General features: G+C 43.2%; 1 protein-coding gene across 1 annotated transcript in view; it reads right to left on the reverse strand.

Moving 5' to 3' along the window:
- Positions 1-14,578, reverse strand: part of CBX6 (chromobox 6) — a 62,153-nt gene extending 47,575 nt beyond the window's left edge. Inside the window, exon 1 of the mRNA XM_040407240.1 lies at positions 14,462-14,578. Within this exon, the coding sequence (XP_040263174.1) occupies positions 14,462-14,530 (69 nt within the window). The 5' untranslated portion in view covers positions 14,531-14,578. The remainder of the gene's footprint in view (positions 1-14,461) is intronic.
- Between the last annotated feature and the right edge of the window lie 1,691 nt (positions 14,579-16,269).

A 16,269-nucleotide genomic window follows, 5' to 3' on the forward strand; every position in this document is an offset into this window, starting at 1 on the left:
TGTTGCCACATCCGAAACGACCTGCTCTATAAAAATATCACATGACCTAACCCCTCAGGTGAACACCGTAAAATAAAAAAAATTTAAAAAGTGCCAAAATTACAACATTTTTGGTCACCTTGCCGCAAAAAGTGTAATAATGTACCCAAAAATGGTACCAATAAAAACTCTTCCTGCAAAAAAAAAAAAAAGCCCCTGCACAAGACGATCAGCAGAAAAATAAAAAATATAGCGTTCAGAAAATGGAGACAAAACCTATTTGTTTCAAAAATGCTTTATTATGTAAAACTGAAACAAAGAAAGTAGACATATTTGATATCATCGCATCCGTAACAACCTGCTCTATAAAAATAGCACATGATCTAACCGATCAGAAATAAAAACGGTGCCAAAACATCCATTCTTTGTTTACCTTGCCTCACAAAAACCATAATAGAGCGATTAAAAATCATATGTAACCCAAAATAATACCAATAAGGCTACTTTCACACTTGCGTTCGGGGTTCCGCTTGTAAGTTCCGTTTGAAGGCTCTCACAAGCGGCCCCGAACGGATCCGTACAGCCCCAATGCATTCTGAGTGGATGCGGATCCGCTCAGAATGCATCAGTCTGGCACCGCTTGGCCTCCGTTCCGCTCAGCAGGCGGACACCCGAACGCAGCTTGCAGCGTTTTGGTGTCCGCCTGGCCGTGCGGAGCCAAACGGATCCGTCCAGACTTACAATGCAAGTCAATGGGGACTGATCCGTTTGACGTTGACACAATATGGTGCAATTGCAAACGGATCCGTCCCCCATTGACTTTCTATGTAAAGTCAGGAGTCCCTATTAATATACCATCAGATCTGAGTTTCCTCCAATCCGATGGTATATTTTAACTTGAAGCGTCCCCATCACCATGGGAACGCCTCTATGTTAGAATATACCATCAGATTTGAGTTAGATCGTGAAACTCAGATCCAACAGTATATTCTAACACAGAGGCGTTCCCATGGTGATGGGGACGCTTCAAGTTAGAATATACTAAAAGAACTGTGTACAGGACCCCCCCCTCCCTCCCCTGTATTTAACACATTGGTGGCCAGTGCGGCTGGCCCCCCCCTCCCTCCCCTGTATTTAACTCATTGGTGGCCAGTGTGGTCGGCCCCCCCTCCCTCCCCTAATTAAAATGACCGACCCCCGCATCATTGGTGGCAGCGGAGAGTTCCGATTGGAGTCCCAGTTTAATCGCTGGGACTCCGATCGGTAACCATAGCAACCAGGACGCTACTGCAGTCCTGGCTGTCATGGTTACTTAGCATTGCTTATAGCACAGACCTTTCATTTACCAGTAGGAGGAGCGTCCGGCCGGTCACAGACATCGCAGGTAAGTATAATGCTTCTAAAATTGCTAAGTAACCATGGCAGCCAGGACTGCAGTAGCGTCCTGGTTGCCATGGTTACCGATCGGAGTCCCAGCGATTAAACTGGGACTCCGATCGGAACCCTCTGCTGCCACAAATGATGGGGGGGGGGGGTCGGTCATTTTAATTAGGGGGGGGGGGGAGGGGGGGCGGCCGCACTGGCCACCAATGAGTTAAATACAGGGGGGAGGGAGGGGGGCAGCCGCACTGGCCACCAATGAGTTAAATACAGGGGGGGGGAGGGAGGGGGGGCCGGCCGCACTGGCCACCAATGAGTTAAATACAGGGGAGGGAGGGGGCAGTCATGCACACAGTTTTTAGTATATTCTAACTTAAAGCATCCCCATCACCATGGGAACGCCTCTGTTAGAATATACTGTCGGTTCTGAGTTTTCACGAAGTGAAAAATCAGATCTGAAAAAAAGTTATGCAGACGGATCCATTCTGAACGAATGCAAGCGTTTGCATTATAGGAGCGGATCCGTCTGCACAGACACCAGACGGATCCGCTCCGAATGCAAGTGTGAAAGTAACCTAAAACTGTCCCTTATCCCGTAGTTTCCAAAATGGGGTCACTTTTTGATTGGTTCTACTGTAGGGTGCATCTGGGGGGCTTCAAATGGGACATGGTGTCTAAAAACCAGTCCAGCAAAATCTGCCTTCCAAAAACCATATGGTGCTCTTTTTCTTCTGCGCCCTGCCGTGTGCCCTTACATCAGTTTACCACCACATGTGGGGTGTTTCCTGTATACCGCTGAATCGGGGTAATAAATATTGAGTTTTGTTTGGCTGTTAACCCTCGATGTCTTAAAGAAAAAAAATGCATTAAAATGGAAAATCTGCCAAAAGAGTAAAATTTTGAAATGTAATCTTCATTTTCCTTTAATTCTTGTGGAATACCTAAAGGGTTAACAGTTTGTAAAATCTGTTCTGAGTAACTTGAGTGGTGTAGTTTCCAAAATGGGATCATTTATGGGGGCGGGGGGGGGGGTTCTACTATGTAAGCAAAGTGACTTCACACCTGAACTAGTCCTTAAAAAGTGGGTTTTGGAAATTTTCTTAAACATTTAAAGAATTGCTTCTAAAAAATTCTAAGCCTTCTAACATCCCAAGAAAATAAAATGACATGATGCCAACATAAAGCAGACATATGGGAAATGTTAAGTAATAAATATTTTATGAGGTATCACTTTCTGTTTTAAAAGCAGAGAAATTGAAATGCAGAAAATTGTGAATTTTTCAAATTTTCTGGTAAATTTGGGATTTTTTCATAAATAAAAGGTTTACTATATTGACTCAAATTTATGACTGTCATGAAGTACAATGCGTCACGAGAAAATCTCAGAATGGCTTGGATAAGTAAAAGGATTTGAAAGTTATTACGACATAAAGTGATACATGTCAGATTTTGAAAAACAAGCCTGGTTACGAAGGTGCAAAATGGCCCGGTGGTTAAACACAAAAACACACAAGCATTTTTTGTATGGACATTTTTGTTATTAGCTGGCATTATTTATGCTAATGGCTTCTTTGAAAGAAAAAAAAAAAAAATATGCATTCTGGAGCATTTGCCATTTTTTCCAGGATCGGATGTGGACCCAAACAATGTTAGTGTGCATGAGGCCTGATAATGATTTATAATGCTGGGGGTTCCTGCCTGACCATGACTGTACTGAATTATAATCACAGCAGTATCTACTGAACCATACTCACTGTACTTTAGTTGCTGCTGAGACCAGATTTTACTGGTATTGTATTATGAGTTTTTATTTGTAGTATTTCTGTTAACATCTGCACTATCTGCTAGGCTATGGTTTATGTATACCTTTAGTAACAATAAATATTGGTATACACTTCCTACATCTGATACTATTACTTGCAAATCCAGTCCAATTTATTGATTTGTATGCTTATTTGCTGTCTGGGTATACAGCCGACTTGGCGCTCGTAATAAGTCTTTTTCATTAACCATGAGCAGACTGAATATTTAATTTCTAAGCTATTAAAGCTGTAATGGGGCTTACGAGCACCAGCAAAATACCAAACAAGCAACATTTTACGCTACAGAGTAGTTCTTTTTCTAGCTGGCTGGGGTTTCAGCCGAAAGTGTTGAATTCTAGGAGCTAAAAAACTGTATATGTCTGTGTGTAACAGACTATGGGGAAGATTTATCAAAACTGGTGTCAAAGAAAACTGGCTTAGCTCACCATAGCGACTAATCAGATTCCACCTTTCATGTTCAAAAGGAGCTCTGAATACAGAAAGGTGGAATCTGATTGGTTGCTGTGGGCTACTAAACCAGTTTTCTTTGATACCAGTTTTGATAAATCCCCCCCCCCCTCCTCCTACACATAGAAGAATAACTCAGCTACCTAAAGACTACAGTTCTGTATGTGTTACATGAGGTGTCAACTACTGATGAGGGAAGAGAGCTTCAGATGATACATCCGAAGTCGCTTTGTTCATAACTTCGGAATAATACTGTATGGAGATCCATCTCAGTACTAGAATGTATGGGCTGATGAGCCGAAGTTAGTTATTCACAAAGTCACGCATGACTTTGTTGAATAACTTCTGTAATTGATTTTTAAAGTGGAAAGTCTGTTCCAACTAGTAACTCCGAACCAAAGCCGAGATGGAAATATGAATGCAGATATAAACACAGGCGAAAGCATGAAAATTACTTCCACAGCATGTGAACGAGGTTTTGTGGGGGGGTTCTAATCACACGCATTATCCGCTACTTTGTTGCAGATTACAGCTCAGTACAAGTTCGATGGAACCTATAGCACCCATTGCAGTCTAAAGGCCCAGACTGTACCGCCATAAGCCTCCCCATAGGCCCAGACTGTACCGCCATAAGCCTCCCCATAGGCCCAGACTGTACCGCCATAAGCCTCCCCATAGGCCCAGACTGTACCGCCATAAGCCTCCCCATAGGCCCAGACTGTACCGCCATAAGCCTCCCCATAGGCCCAGACTGTACCGCCATAAGCCTCCCCATAGGCCCAGACTGTAACGCCATAAGCCTCCCATAGGCCCAGACTGTACCGCCATAAGCCTCCCCATAGGCCCAGACTGTACCGCCATAAGCCTCCCCATAGGCCCAGACTGTACCGCCATAAGCCTCCCCATAGGCCCAGACTGTACCGCCATAAGCCTCCCCATAGGCCCAGACTGTACCGCCATAAGCCTCCCCATAGGCCCAGACTGTACCGCCATAAGCCTCCCCATAGGCCCAGACTGTACCGCCATAAGCCTTCAATTTAAAATGGAGGAATTTTCTCTCATATCACTACAGAATCTGAAAGAAAAATGTGGACACTACATCGGATACTGTTTTAGGCTGAGGCTATACGACAATGTCCAAGGATCACTGTGTAGCAGTTCAGCCATAGACCCAAGAATCAGAGAACAATTCCAACCCTGCTCAATTTTCTTGCAATTCTGGGGTCACGGCAACTTGAGAGTCACACTACAACCCTGTTCATTTCTATGGCTGCACTGTTACACCGCGATCTTAGGTTGTGCAATAAGGGGTGGTGGTGAGGAATGGTGAGTAGCCCCCACCTTTGCGTTACCCTGCTGCAGAAGCAAATAATACAGAAACAATAGGGGCTCCATGTCAGAGTAATACAGGTTACGTGCACGAGGCTGTGTCTGAATAGGAGAAAGATTAAGTACCTATCAAGAAACTACCAGACCGCATAAAATATGAATAAATGTTATTAACACATTACATAACGGACAATCCATACATAGAGGATGAGTGCAGGGAAAGGCGGCATCCACAGGAGGAAGACACAAAAGCAGTGATTCAATACTGTATCCACGTATAGACAGCAATAAAGTGCAAGTGCATAGTGCCCAACTAGTCAAACATATGTAACACAGAATCCATTACCATTATGTGTTTCCTCCAGGATGGCGCCAGCCCCGAACGCGCGTTTCGGCGAACCTTCGTCTGGGGGTGGCGTCATCACCGTAGGGCACACATTAAATACCCCAATTGGCCAATGATAGAGTTCAACACATAATTAGCTATTATTACCGGCACCTACGCAACACCAAAAGAAAAGGAAGGCAGAGCCGCATCAGTATGACGCGGCATCTAGCACGATGTGAAGATTGAATCACATGATCGCGCGCAAAATCCCATGATGACGTCGGCAGTCCGGCAATACCATGATCGCAGGAGTGCGACGGCACCAGGCACAAAATTGTTAAGGCGCAGGCCCAATGCATCCCCATGGAAACATTAAAATACAACAATGCATAAATGAATTTGTGCATATCCATATTTGATCAAGATGTAGCAAATAGTGATTATACATATACCCTGATAAGAAAAAAAAAAATACAGAAATCTACAGTAGTCCCTCAAGATACAATATTAATTGGTTCCAGACGACCATTCTATGTTCAAACCATTGTAAGTTGAATAATTGGTTCCAAAGCCCCAAAATGTCACCCAAGATAAGAGAAAATGAATATTTAAGAAAAATAAGCAGATAACTAAGACAGATAAACAAGTCCTTACATATTACAGTCAGGAATAGCTGATAACTAGCAGGTAATCCAGCTATTATACCGGAGAAGTGGCCTTGATTGGTTGGATCCGAATCTGAGACATTGTATGTTGAGTCTGGTTTCAACTTACAATGTGTCAAAAAAGACCATTGTATGATGAAAATATTGTATCCTGAGGGATCGCTGTATATACAATGTGCACAAGTATGAATGATAAGTGGTGTGTAATGAAAGTGAATTTAAACATGAATAATTATGAATTATAATGTCTATACATGGTGCATCAATGTACAAATCTATACAATGTGTATGTAATTATATATGTGTAAGACGTGTGAATATTATAAGTCTAAATAGAAGCGAGTTAGTTGCCTGACAAAGGTGATGCAAATATAAAAGAATTAAATGAATGTGATAAAATACGTAAAAAATACATGATTAGTAATACATGATTAATAAATAAATCAATCCAATAATAAACAATTAAAATCATGTGTAATATAATATATATATATATATATATATACACACAGTACAGACCAAAAGTTTGGACACACCTTCTCATTCAAAGAGTTTTCTTTATTTTCATGACTATGAAGGCATCAAAACCATGAATTAACACATGTGGAATTATATACATAACAAACAAGTGTGAAACAGAAAATATGTCATATTCTAGGTTCTTCAAAGTAGCCCCCTTTTGCTTTGATTACTGCTTTGCACACTCTTGGCATTCTCTTGATGAGCTTCAAGAGGTAGTCCCCTGAAATGGTCTTCCAACAGTCTTGAAGGAGTTCCCAGAGATGCTTAGCACTTGTTGGCTCTTTTGTCTTCACTCTGCAGTCCAGCTCACCCCAAACCATCTCGATTGGGTTCAGGTCCGGTGACTGTGGAGGCCAGGTCATCTGGCGCAGCACCCCATCACTCTCCTTCATGGTCAAATAGCCCTTACTTTCAAAGTTTTCCCAATTTTTCGGCTGACTGACTGACCTTCATTTCTTAAAGTAATGATGGCCACTCATTTTTCTTTACTTAGCTGCTTTTTTCTTGCCATAATACAAATTCTAACAGTCTATTCAGTAGGACTATCAGCTGTGTATCCACCTGACTTCTCCTCAACGCAACTGATGGTCCCAACCCCATTTATAAGGCAAGAAATCCCACTTATTAAACCTGACAGGGCACACCTGTGAAGTGAAAACCATTTCAGGGGACTACCTCTTGAAGCTCATCAAGAGAATGCCAAGAGCGTGCAAAGCAGTAATCAAAGCAAAAGGTGGCTACTTTGAAGAACCTAGAATATGACATATTTTCAGTTGTTTCACACTTGTTTGTTATGTATATAATTCCACATGTGTTAATTCATAGTTTTGATGCCTTCAGTGTGAATCTCCAATTTTCATAGTCATGAAAATAAAGAAAACTCTTTGAATGAGAAGGTGTCCAAACTTTTGGTCTGTACTGTATATATAGAAATATACATAAATATCCAAATTTATACAATATGCGAACTAATTATGCGAGTATTAGATGTATATTAAAGCGCATGACTATGCAAATTTATTAAACTCAATCCACATGACTGGAATACCTCAGAAAAAAACATTATAATTTAAAATTGCATAACAATACATACACATATAGGTCCAAATGATACTATGATCAAATTACACACAAAAAAGAAAAAAAGCATTATGCGTTCAATTTCACAAAAATACATAAAATATATAAAAAAAATATATAAAAATCGGGGAATATGTGCCAGTACCAAAACGATACTCAAAATGACCAACCACAATAATAAAATTCCTCTTCTTCCCCCAGGATCCACAACAACATATAAGAGGAAGGGGGCTCCTGGCGGTACATCCGGGAGGGAAGAAGAGGAATTTTCTTGGGAGCAATGGGGGAACACAACAGGATTTCTTGAAGGTAATTAACCTAATTATGTGTTGTCCCCTTCGGAAATATCAGTTCTTGAAAAAGGGTTTAACCTTTTCCACCTGTGCCCCCTTTAATCATTTTACAGCAATAAAGGACTTTCATATATTTGCTCGTTCTTAACTTTTTAAAAGGTGGCACCACAACAAGGAATATTCGGATCACTTCATCACTAACGAGGAACGGGAGGCTGTGCGAACTCTTGGAAGGTGAACAGGGCAGGGATATTGAGATACCTCCATCAATTAGATGCAAGTTTCCTCCACTTTCCTTATGTCCCTCTATTGATATGTTTGTGAAACTGGTTTCCAAGGAATTTATTAATATTCCTAAGATCGTATCGAGGGATCGCAATGTTTGAGTTTGGAAAATCTGTCCAAATTACCTGATGTTGTCTTTAAACCCTCAGACAAGGGGGGCAACATCGTGGTGTGGCCCCACTCAATGTATGAGAAGAAGGCCTATAGACAAATAAGGGACTTATAAAAAAACTAATATTCAACCCATTGTCTTCTTTTGAGGCCAGCATGCGGGATATTCTGGATAAAGCTTTGGATGAAAGTGTAATTTCCAAATCCTTATGACGCCTTGATCGTGAGAGAACCTACGGTACCAACATTATAACTTCTACCAAAGACTCACAAGAACGATAGGGTCTCTCCAGGTAGGCCCATCATTTCTGGTAGTGGCAATTTAACCGAGAGGGTTGGGCGCTACCTGGATTCACAATTTAAGGGTATGGTGGCTAATTTACCATCTTTTATTCAGGATTTCCTGCGTAAGATTGAAGGAATCCATTTGGAGGAGGACATGGTGCTGGTAACATGTGACATTGAATCACTGTATACCAGCATCAGACATCAATATGGAATTCAGTCCGTCGGCTATTTTTTAGAAAGGGAAAATGATAGGATGGCAAAAAGATTTTTAATTGATTTATTGGAGTTTATCCTGACGCATACTTTCTTTATTTTTGATGGGTCCTTCTACATGCAGCTCCAGGGGACAGCGATGGGGGTGCCTTGTGCCCCCTCTTATGCTAATTTGTTCCTGGGGCTGTGGGAGAAGGACCTATTCCTGTCAGATCAACATCCTTTGATGGACTGCGCCATTTTTTTAGCGCGGTACATCAATGATGTGTTTTTGATTTGGCAGGGCGATTCTTTGCAGTTACAGCCATTTTTTGCAATATTGAATGACAACACCAAGAATATCAGACTTACTTTTAAGTGTGATAGGGACATTATCGCCTTCCTGGATGTTCAACTCTGGAGGGGGCTGATGGTGCCATTGTGACTAATATCTTTAGGAAACCGACTGCAGTAAACTCATACTTACACGCCTCTTCATCTCATCCCCCACAGAGGATTCGATCCATCCCAGTTGGACAGTTCTTGCGGGTGCACAGGATTTGTTCCACTGATGATATATTTGAAGAACGGGCGAAAGAATTCAAGCAAGGCTTTACCAATAGGGTAGAGAGTCAATGGTCCATCAAGGCGGCGTATCAAAGGGCAAAGTCATGTACCCACTTTGATCTGCTCTACTCGGAGGATGATGAAGTAAGGTTTATCACGATGCATACTCCTTGCTTTAATCATGTAATTGTTTTTATTATTTAATATATTTAGTGTTATATTTCATCATGTATCATGTATCACTCCAGGGTCACATTTTTTATATATTTCTTATTGTGGTCGGTCATTTTGAGTCTCGTTTTGGTACTGGAACATATTCCCCAATTATTATATTTTATTTATGTATTTTTGTGAATTTGAACGCATAATGCTTTTTGTATTTTTTTTATTAATTTCATTTGGATCTATATGTGTATGTATTATGTATCGTGTACTGTTACGTAATTTTAAATTATAATCATGTTTTTTCCTGAGGTATTCCAATCATGTGGATTGAGTTTCATAAGTTTGCATAATCATGTGCTTTAATGTACATCTAATCCTCGCATAATTCGTAATTATAATTACACATGATTGTAATTATTATTGGATTGATGTAGTTAATTATTAATCATGTATTTTTTTCACATTCATTTAATTCTTTTATATTTGCATCACCTTTGTCAGGCAACTTACTCGCTTCTATTTAGACTTATAATATTCACACGTCTTACACATATATAATTACATACACATTGTATAGATTTGTACATTGATGCACCATGTATAGACATTATAATTCATATTCATAATTATTCATGTTTAAATTCACTTTCATTACACACCACTTATCATTCATACTCGTGCACATTGTATATACAGCGATCCCTCAGGATACAATATTTTCATCATACAATGGTCTTTTTTGACACATTGTAAGTTGAAACCAGACTCAACATACAATGTCTCAGATTCGGATCCAACCAATCAAGGCCACTTCTCTGGTATAATAGCTAGATTACCTGCTAGTTATCAGCTATTCCTGACTGTTATATGTAAGGACTTGTTTATCTGCTTATTTTTCTTAAATCTTCATTTTCTCTTATCTTGGGTGACATTTTGGGGCTTTGGAACCAATTACTCAACTTACAATGGTTTGAACATAGAATGGTCGTCTGGAACCAATTAATATTGTATCTTGAGGGACTACTGTAGATTATCACAATATGTCTATTTGTTCATGCCCAATCATCACTTACATCATACACCATGAATTATGCACTATCACTCATTTAGTCACATTTTGTGTTTATTTTGTTTTTTCAATTGTGTTAAAATATTTTAAGATCATTTTTTTCACACCGTTATTTTTATTTTCATATCATCACTTTTTTCTCATCAGGGTATATGTATAATCACTATTTGCTACATCTTGATCAAATATGGATATGCACAAATTCATTTATGCATTGTTGTATTATAATGTTTCCATGGGGATGCGTTGGGCAGGCGCATGCGCAATTTTGTGCTTAGTGCCGTCGCACTCCTGCGATCATGGTATTGCCGGACTGCCGACGTCCTCATGGGATTTGTGCGCGCGATCATGCGATTCGATCTTCACATCATGCTAGATGCCTCGTCATACTGATGCGGCTCTGCCTTCCATTTCTTTTGGTGTTGCACCTATACGTAGGTGCCGGTAATCATAGCTAATTATGTGTTGAGCTCTATCATTGGCCAATTAGGGTATTTAATGTGTGCCCTCCGGTGATGCCGCCAGCACCAGACGAAGGTTCGCCGAAACGCGCGTCGGGGGTGGTGCCATCCTGGAGGAAACACGTAATGGTAATGGATTCTGTGTTACATATGTCTGCAGATGAGGTGCTGGCTAATTTAATATCCAAGTTATGTCTCAAGGCTTATTTTAAGAGCTGAACATTGATTTATAGGATAGCTGCCTTACATCTGGTGGCATCAGAGGCAGAGCTTGTTAACAGCTCATTTGCATCCCTTCCCTCCTTTGACTAGTTGGGCACTATGCACTATATTGCTGTCTATACGTGGATACTGTATTGAATCACTGCTCGTGTCTTCCTCCTATGGATGCCGCCTTTCCCTGCACTCATCCTCTATGTATGGATTGTCAGTTATGTAATGTGTTAATAACATTTATTCAGATTTTATGCGGTCTGGTAGTTTCTTGATAGGTACTTGTAATATAGGCATATGTGTATTTTATTTCACATGGTGTTTGTACATGCGAGCATCGGCTCAAGTGATACGTTTTTATTGGCTTACGTTTATTCGCTGGTATTTGATAGGAGAAAGATTGCTTTTTTGCATGTTCATCCAATGAGGCAAGAATCATTTCACTGTTTGCTATGAATTTCCATCATAATCTGCAAATATCAACTCTGCCCACCCCCCCCCCCCCAAAAAAAATAAAAATAAAATGGTGTAGTGTGCACCATATGCCCAAAAGAGGCCCACTAGGTAGAGCAATGCCAGGTTGCTGTAGGTAAAGCACTGGAAACTCCTCCTTTTACTTCCTACAAGTAGTGAGACTTTGCAAATAGAATACACTTATTGTTTTTATCAAGATTATAGCAGAAAATCGCCATGAATGTGCTCGTAAATCTCCACCATGATGGTAAATGGTATGACAAACATGTGTAAATGCTAGGATTTCATCAGGACAAAGGGAAGGAAACCAATCCTAACAGCATACACTACTTAGCTTAGTGTGAGCAGCTGCCAACAGTGATGTCGTGTCCCCACCTGGCACGACTGAAGTCAGTCACCAGGGCAGAAGTGAACAGCGACCTACACAATCTAATGAGTGGAAACATTTCCTTCAGCAGAAGCCAGCGCAGAGAAGGAAAGAATTTCAGCAAACGTCACAAGGGCATATGAGGCCATAGGGTGGGGGGCACAGCGGGGAATCCCAGGCAGCTCAAGCTGCAGACAGATGTATGGATTTTTTTACTTTTGTGGTTTATTCATGCTAGGGTTACATGCCGCAAGTAGTCACTTGTAAATCGCTGGAAATGTATGCTTTAGAACAGGCCTGTTCAACCTGCGGCCCTCCAGCTGTTGCAAAACTACAACTCCCAGCATGCCCGAACAGCCTACAGCAGGGCATTGTGGGAGTTGTAGTTTTACATCAGCTGGAGGGCCGCAGGTCGAGCATGCCTGCTTTAGAATGAGACCTTGCAATTGTCACAAAGATTCCTACTAAGGGTATGTCCACGACAAAGCCCACCACGTTTCACACGGCAAAAACCACTGCACTGCAGGTTCTGCTATGGATTTGCATGCGAACGAGGGGTCCGTGGGGTAACTGCGCCAAGAGCGGGCCTGCACAGTCTTGGCACAGACTTGAAAACTGCGCAGTGAAAATCCTGGGCCGCATCAACTGCATTAAAATGGGAGGCTTGTTCCAGCGCAGATTTGGCCCAGTTTTGTGTGGCAACGTATCCATGCACAAAATCCTCCATCTGAACATACCGTAATGCTACCTGCAGAGAAACGGCATGAAAACAGCACCCGCACCATTTGCTGCAGTTCTGGTGCAGATTTTCTGGTTCTTTTAACAACCCCATTGAAATCCAGGGGAAAAATCACTACATTTAAGGTGCAGAACTGCACAACGGATCCACACAGCAGGTCAAATTCCACTCGCAAATCCACATTGTGTGCAGTTCTCTTAGGGCAGACATATACACAAGCAAGCTGAACACGTAAACTCACAGCGCGTCAGCGAGACGGATACTGGCCGTGAGCATTCTGCGGACCGCACAGGGCCAGCCCTATATAGAAACGCTTATTCTTGTCGGCGAGAACAGGACATGCTCTATATTTTTTCTGGGGCTGCAGAACGGAACTACGGATGCGGACAGCAGACAGTGTGCTGGCCGCATCCTTTGCAGCCCCATTGAAATGAATGGGTCCGCACACATTCTGCAGAATTGCGGAACAGATGTGGAGCCATAAATACGGTCGTCTGAATGAGCCCTAACCCTGAAAGTCCTGGAATCTAAGGTATTACACTGACATAATGTTGTCAGTGTGATGGAATACATTCCAGGTTTCTAAGGGTTAGGGCTCATGCACATAAACTTATTTCAGGGTCTGCATTTTTTGCGGGTCGGATGGGGACACATTCATTTCAATGGGGCCGCAAAAGATGCGGACAGCACACCGTGTGCTTTTGCCTCCGTAAGTCCATTCCGCTACCACGCAGACCAGAATAGTCCGTTCTGACAGAGGGCAGGATGTTCCGCAAAATGCAGAATGCACAAGGCCAGTATTCAAGCTTTGCAGATCTGCAATTTGTGGTCCGCAAAAACTGCTACGGCCGTGTGTGCATGAGTCCTAAGGCTCCATTCACATGTCCGTGGTGTGTTGCGGACCCGCAAATTGCGCTTCCGCAACACACCCGCCCCGGCACCCCTATAGAAATGCCTAGTCTTGTCCGCAAGCTGCAGACAAGAATAGGACATGTTCTATCTTTTGAGGACGTGCGGACCTGAAGATCAGGGCCGCGCTCCGCAAATGTGGATGCTGACAGCACACTGTGTGCTGTCCGCATCCATTCCGTCCCCATAGAGAATGAATGGGTCTTCACCCGTTCCACAAAATTGTGGAACGGATGCGGACGTGTGAATGGAGCCTAATGCTGTGCGATCCTGTCAGCGGAAGGCAGGTCAGGACGGGACCGCGAGTTCATCGCATTCAACTCACTGGCGCGTGTCTGGCCTTAGGTGCGGCAGCAGGGACACAATTCTATAAGCAGATGAACCCAAACATCTCGGATGTCATTAGAACCAGCAGTGCCAAGTGTTCTTCATATAACAGTACAGCTAGATGTGAATGTCTGCATCCAGTACATTCCCACTGCAGGCTGCTGCTAGTACTACAGCCACTAGGGGGCGATAGTCAATACTCAGGGCCGCTTACTGGCATTGGGCCAGCACCAGAATAAGCAATTAGATGCCAAACATCAGCATCGGGTAGGTAATAGGTGCCCTCCACACCGCGGGGAGCTCCAGGGGGCGCCACTGCGCCGCTCCACGGGCCTCAGCTCTGAATACTGAAAGCGCAATAGGAAAACCAAAAGAGACAAGCGGGGAAAAGAAAGTGACGGCCCGTCAGCCCCGGCGCCACATTTGACAGGCTGCCCCTGCAGCTCACCTTTCTTATACGCCGTTTTATAATGGACTCGGCGGCGAAAACCCGCTCCCCGACTGCAGACAGCTCCATGTTCAGCGCGGGCCCGGCAAATACCAGCAGCTGCAGCAAGCGGACGGCTCCTCCTCCCAGAGCACTGCTGTCACCTCAGTAGATGCTAGAATGGAGTTGTTAAAAGGAGGTTTGTGACGTCACTGGTCACATGACCAAATGGGGGGCGTACTGCCAAAGACGGACTGCAGGAGCTTGTGGAAGGAATAGGGGCTGTGTGCGGGTAAAGCCTAGAATGGATTGGCTTCTTTGAGGGCATGACGTCATGAGATCATGTGACTGCTTCCTCGCGCCCCTTACAGACTGTGCCAGACGCAGGAAAAGGGCTGCTCGAAGCTTTTATAAAGTCCCTCACAGTTACATTGCTCACTATACAGTACACCCCCTTACAAGGTATTCTAACTCAATGAGGTGGTTTTTCCTTCTCAGTGCCCCCTTCACACGTGATTTTGCCTCCTCTGTGCCCCCTCCACATGGTGGCTTTGCCTCTTCTGTGCCCCCTCCACATGGTGGCTTTGCCTCCTCTGTGCCCCCTCCACATGGTGGCTTTGCTTCCTCTGTGCCCCCTCCACATGGTGGTTTTGCCTCCTCTGTGCTCCCTCCACATGGTGTTTTTGCCTCCTCTGTCCCCCTCCCCACGGTGGTTTTGCCTCCTCTGTCCCCCTCCCCACTGTGGTTTTGCCTCCTCTGTGCCCCTCCCCACTGTGGTTTTGCCTCCTCTGTGCTCCCTCCACATGGTGGTTTTGTCTCCTCTGTGCCCCCTCCACATGGTGGTTTTGCCTCCTCTGTGCCCCCTCCACATAGTGGTTTTGCCTCCTCTGTGCCCCCCCCCCCACACTGTGATGCCCTTTAAGTGCCCCACACATTAGTTATACTAATCATAGTAGATGTGCTCCCTCACAGTAGATATATACAATATATCCCCTCCTCCAGTCCTCCCTCCATATACACTATATACCCTCCTCCAGTCCTCCATCTATATACATTATATACCCTCCTCCCTCTATATACCCACCTTCAGTCCTCCATCTATATACCCTCCTCCAGTCCTTCATCTATACACTTTATACACTCCTCCCTCTATATACACTATATACCCTCCTCCAGTCCTCCATCTATATAGGGAAAATTCTTACCGAGATTTTACTTTCCTTGAGTCCGAAGGCAGCACAGAATGGGTTAACCTTGTCCTCATCTTTTCCAGGACCGCCCACCTAGAACATATTAATTGACAATTAATCAATCAATTCACTCTCCTATAAGGTCTCCTCTCCCACAATGCCTCCTTGTGTTTAAAAAATAGACTCCGACAAATAGTGGATGCCAAAAAAAAATAATTTATTAGGGAGGGTATACTTGTGCTGCCTTCGGACTCAAGTAAAGTAAAATCCCGGTAAGAATTTTCCCTTTCCCATTTCGTCCTTCGGCAGCACAGAATGGGATTTTTATAGATCTCAAAGGGGGGGATTTTCAGAAAGAGCTGCCGACAATACGCCAGTGCCAAAGGCTGAGCTTCTAGCGTTGATGTCCAGACGGTAGTGTTTCACGAAGGTGAGAGATGAAGACCAAGATGCTGCATTGCAAATTTCTTCTATCGGGACTTGTGCCATCTCTGCCCAGGAAGTAGCTGTGGCTCTGTTGGAGTGAGCTCTGACAGGAAATGGAGGAGGTATGGCCTCAAGTGAATACGCTTCCAGAATAGTGGACTTTATCCATCTTACGAGGGTATCTTTGGAAGGTGAGAGTCCTTTCCTTGGGCC

Source organism: Bufo bufo, chromosome 9 (genome assembly GCF_905171765.1).
Source record: "Bufo bufo chromosome 9, aBufBuf1.1, whole genome shotgun sequence".
Classification (NCBI taxonomy): domain Eukaryota; kingdom Metazoa; phylum Chordata; class Amphibia; order Anura; family Bufonidae; genus Bufo; species Bufo bufo.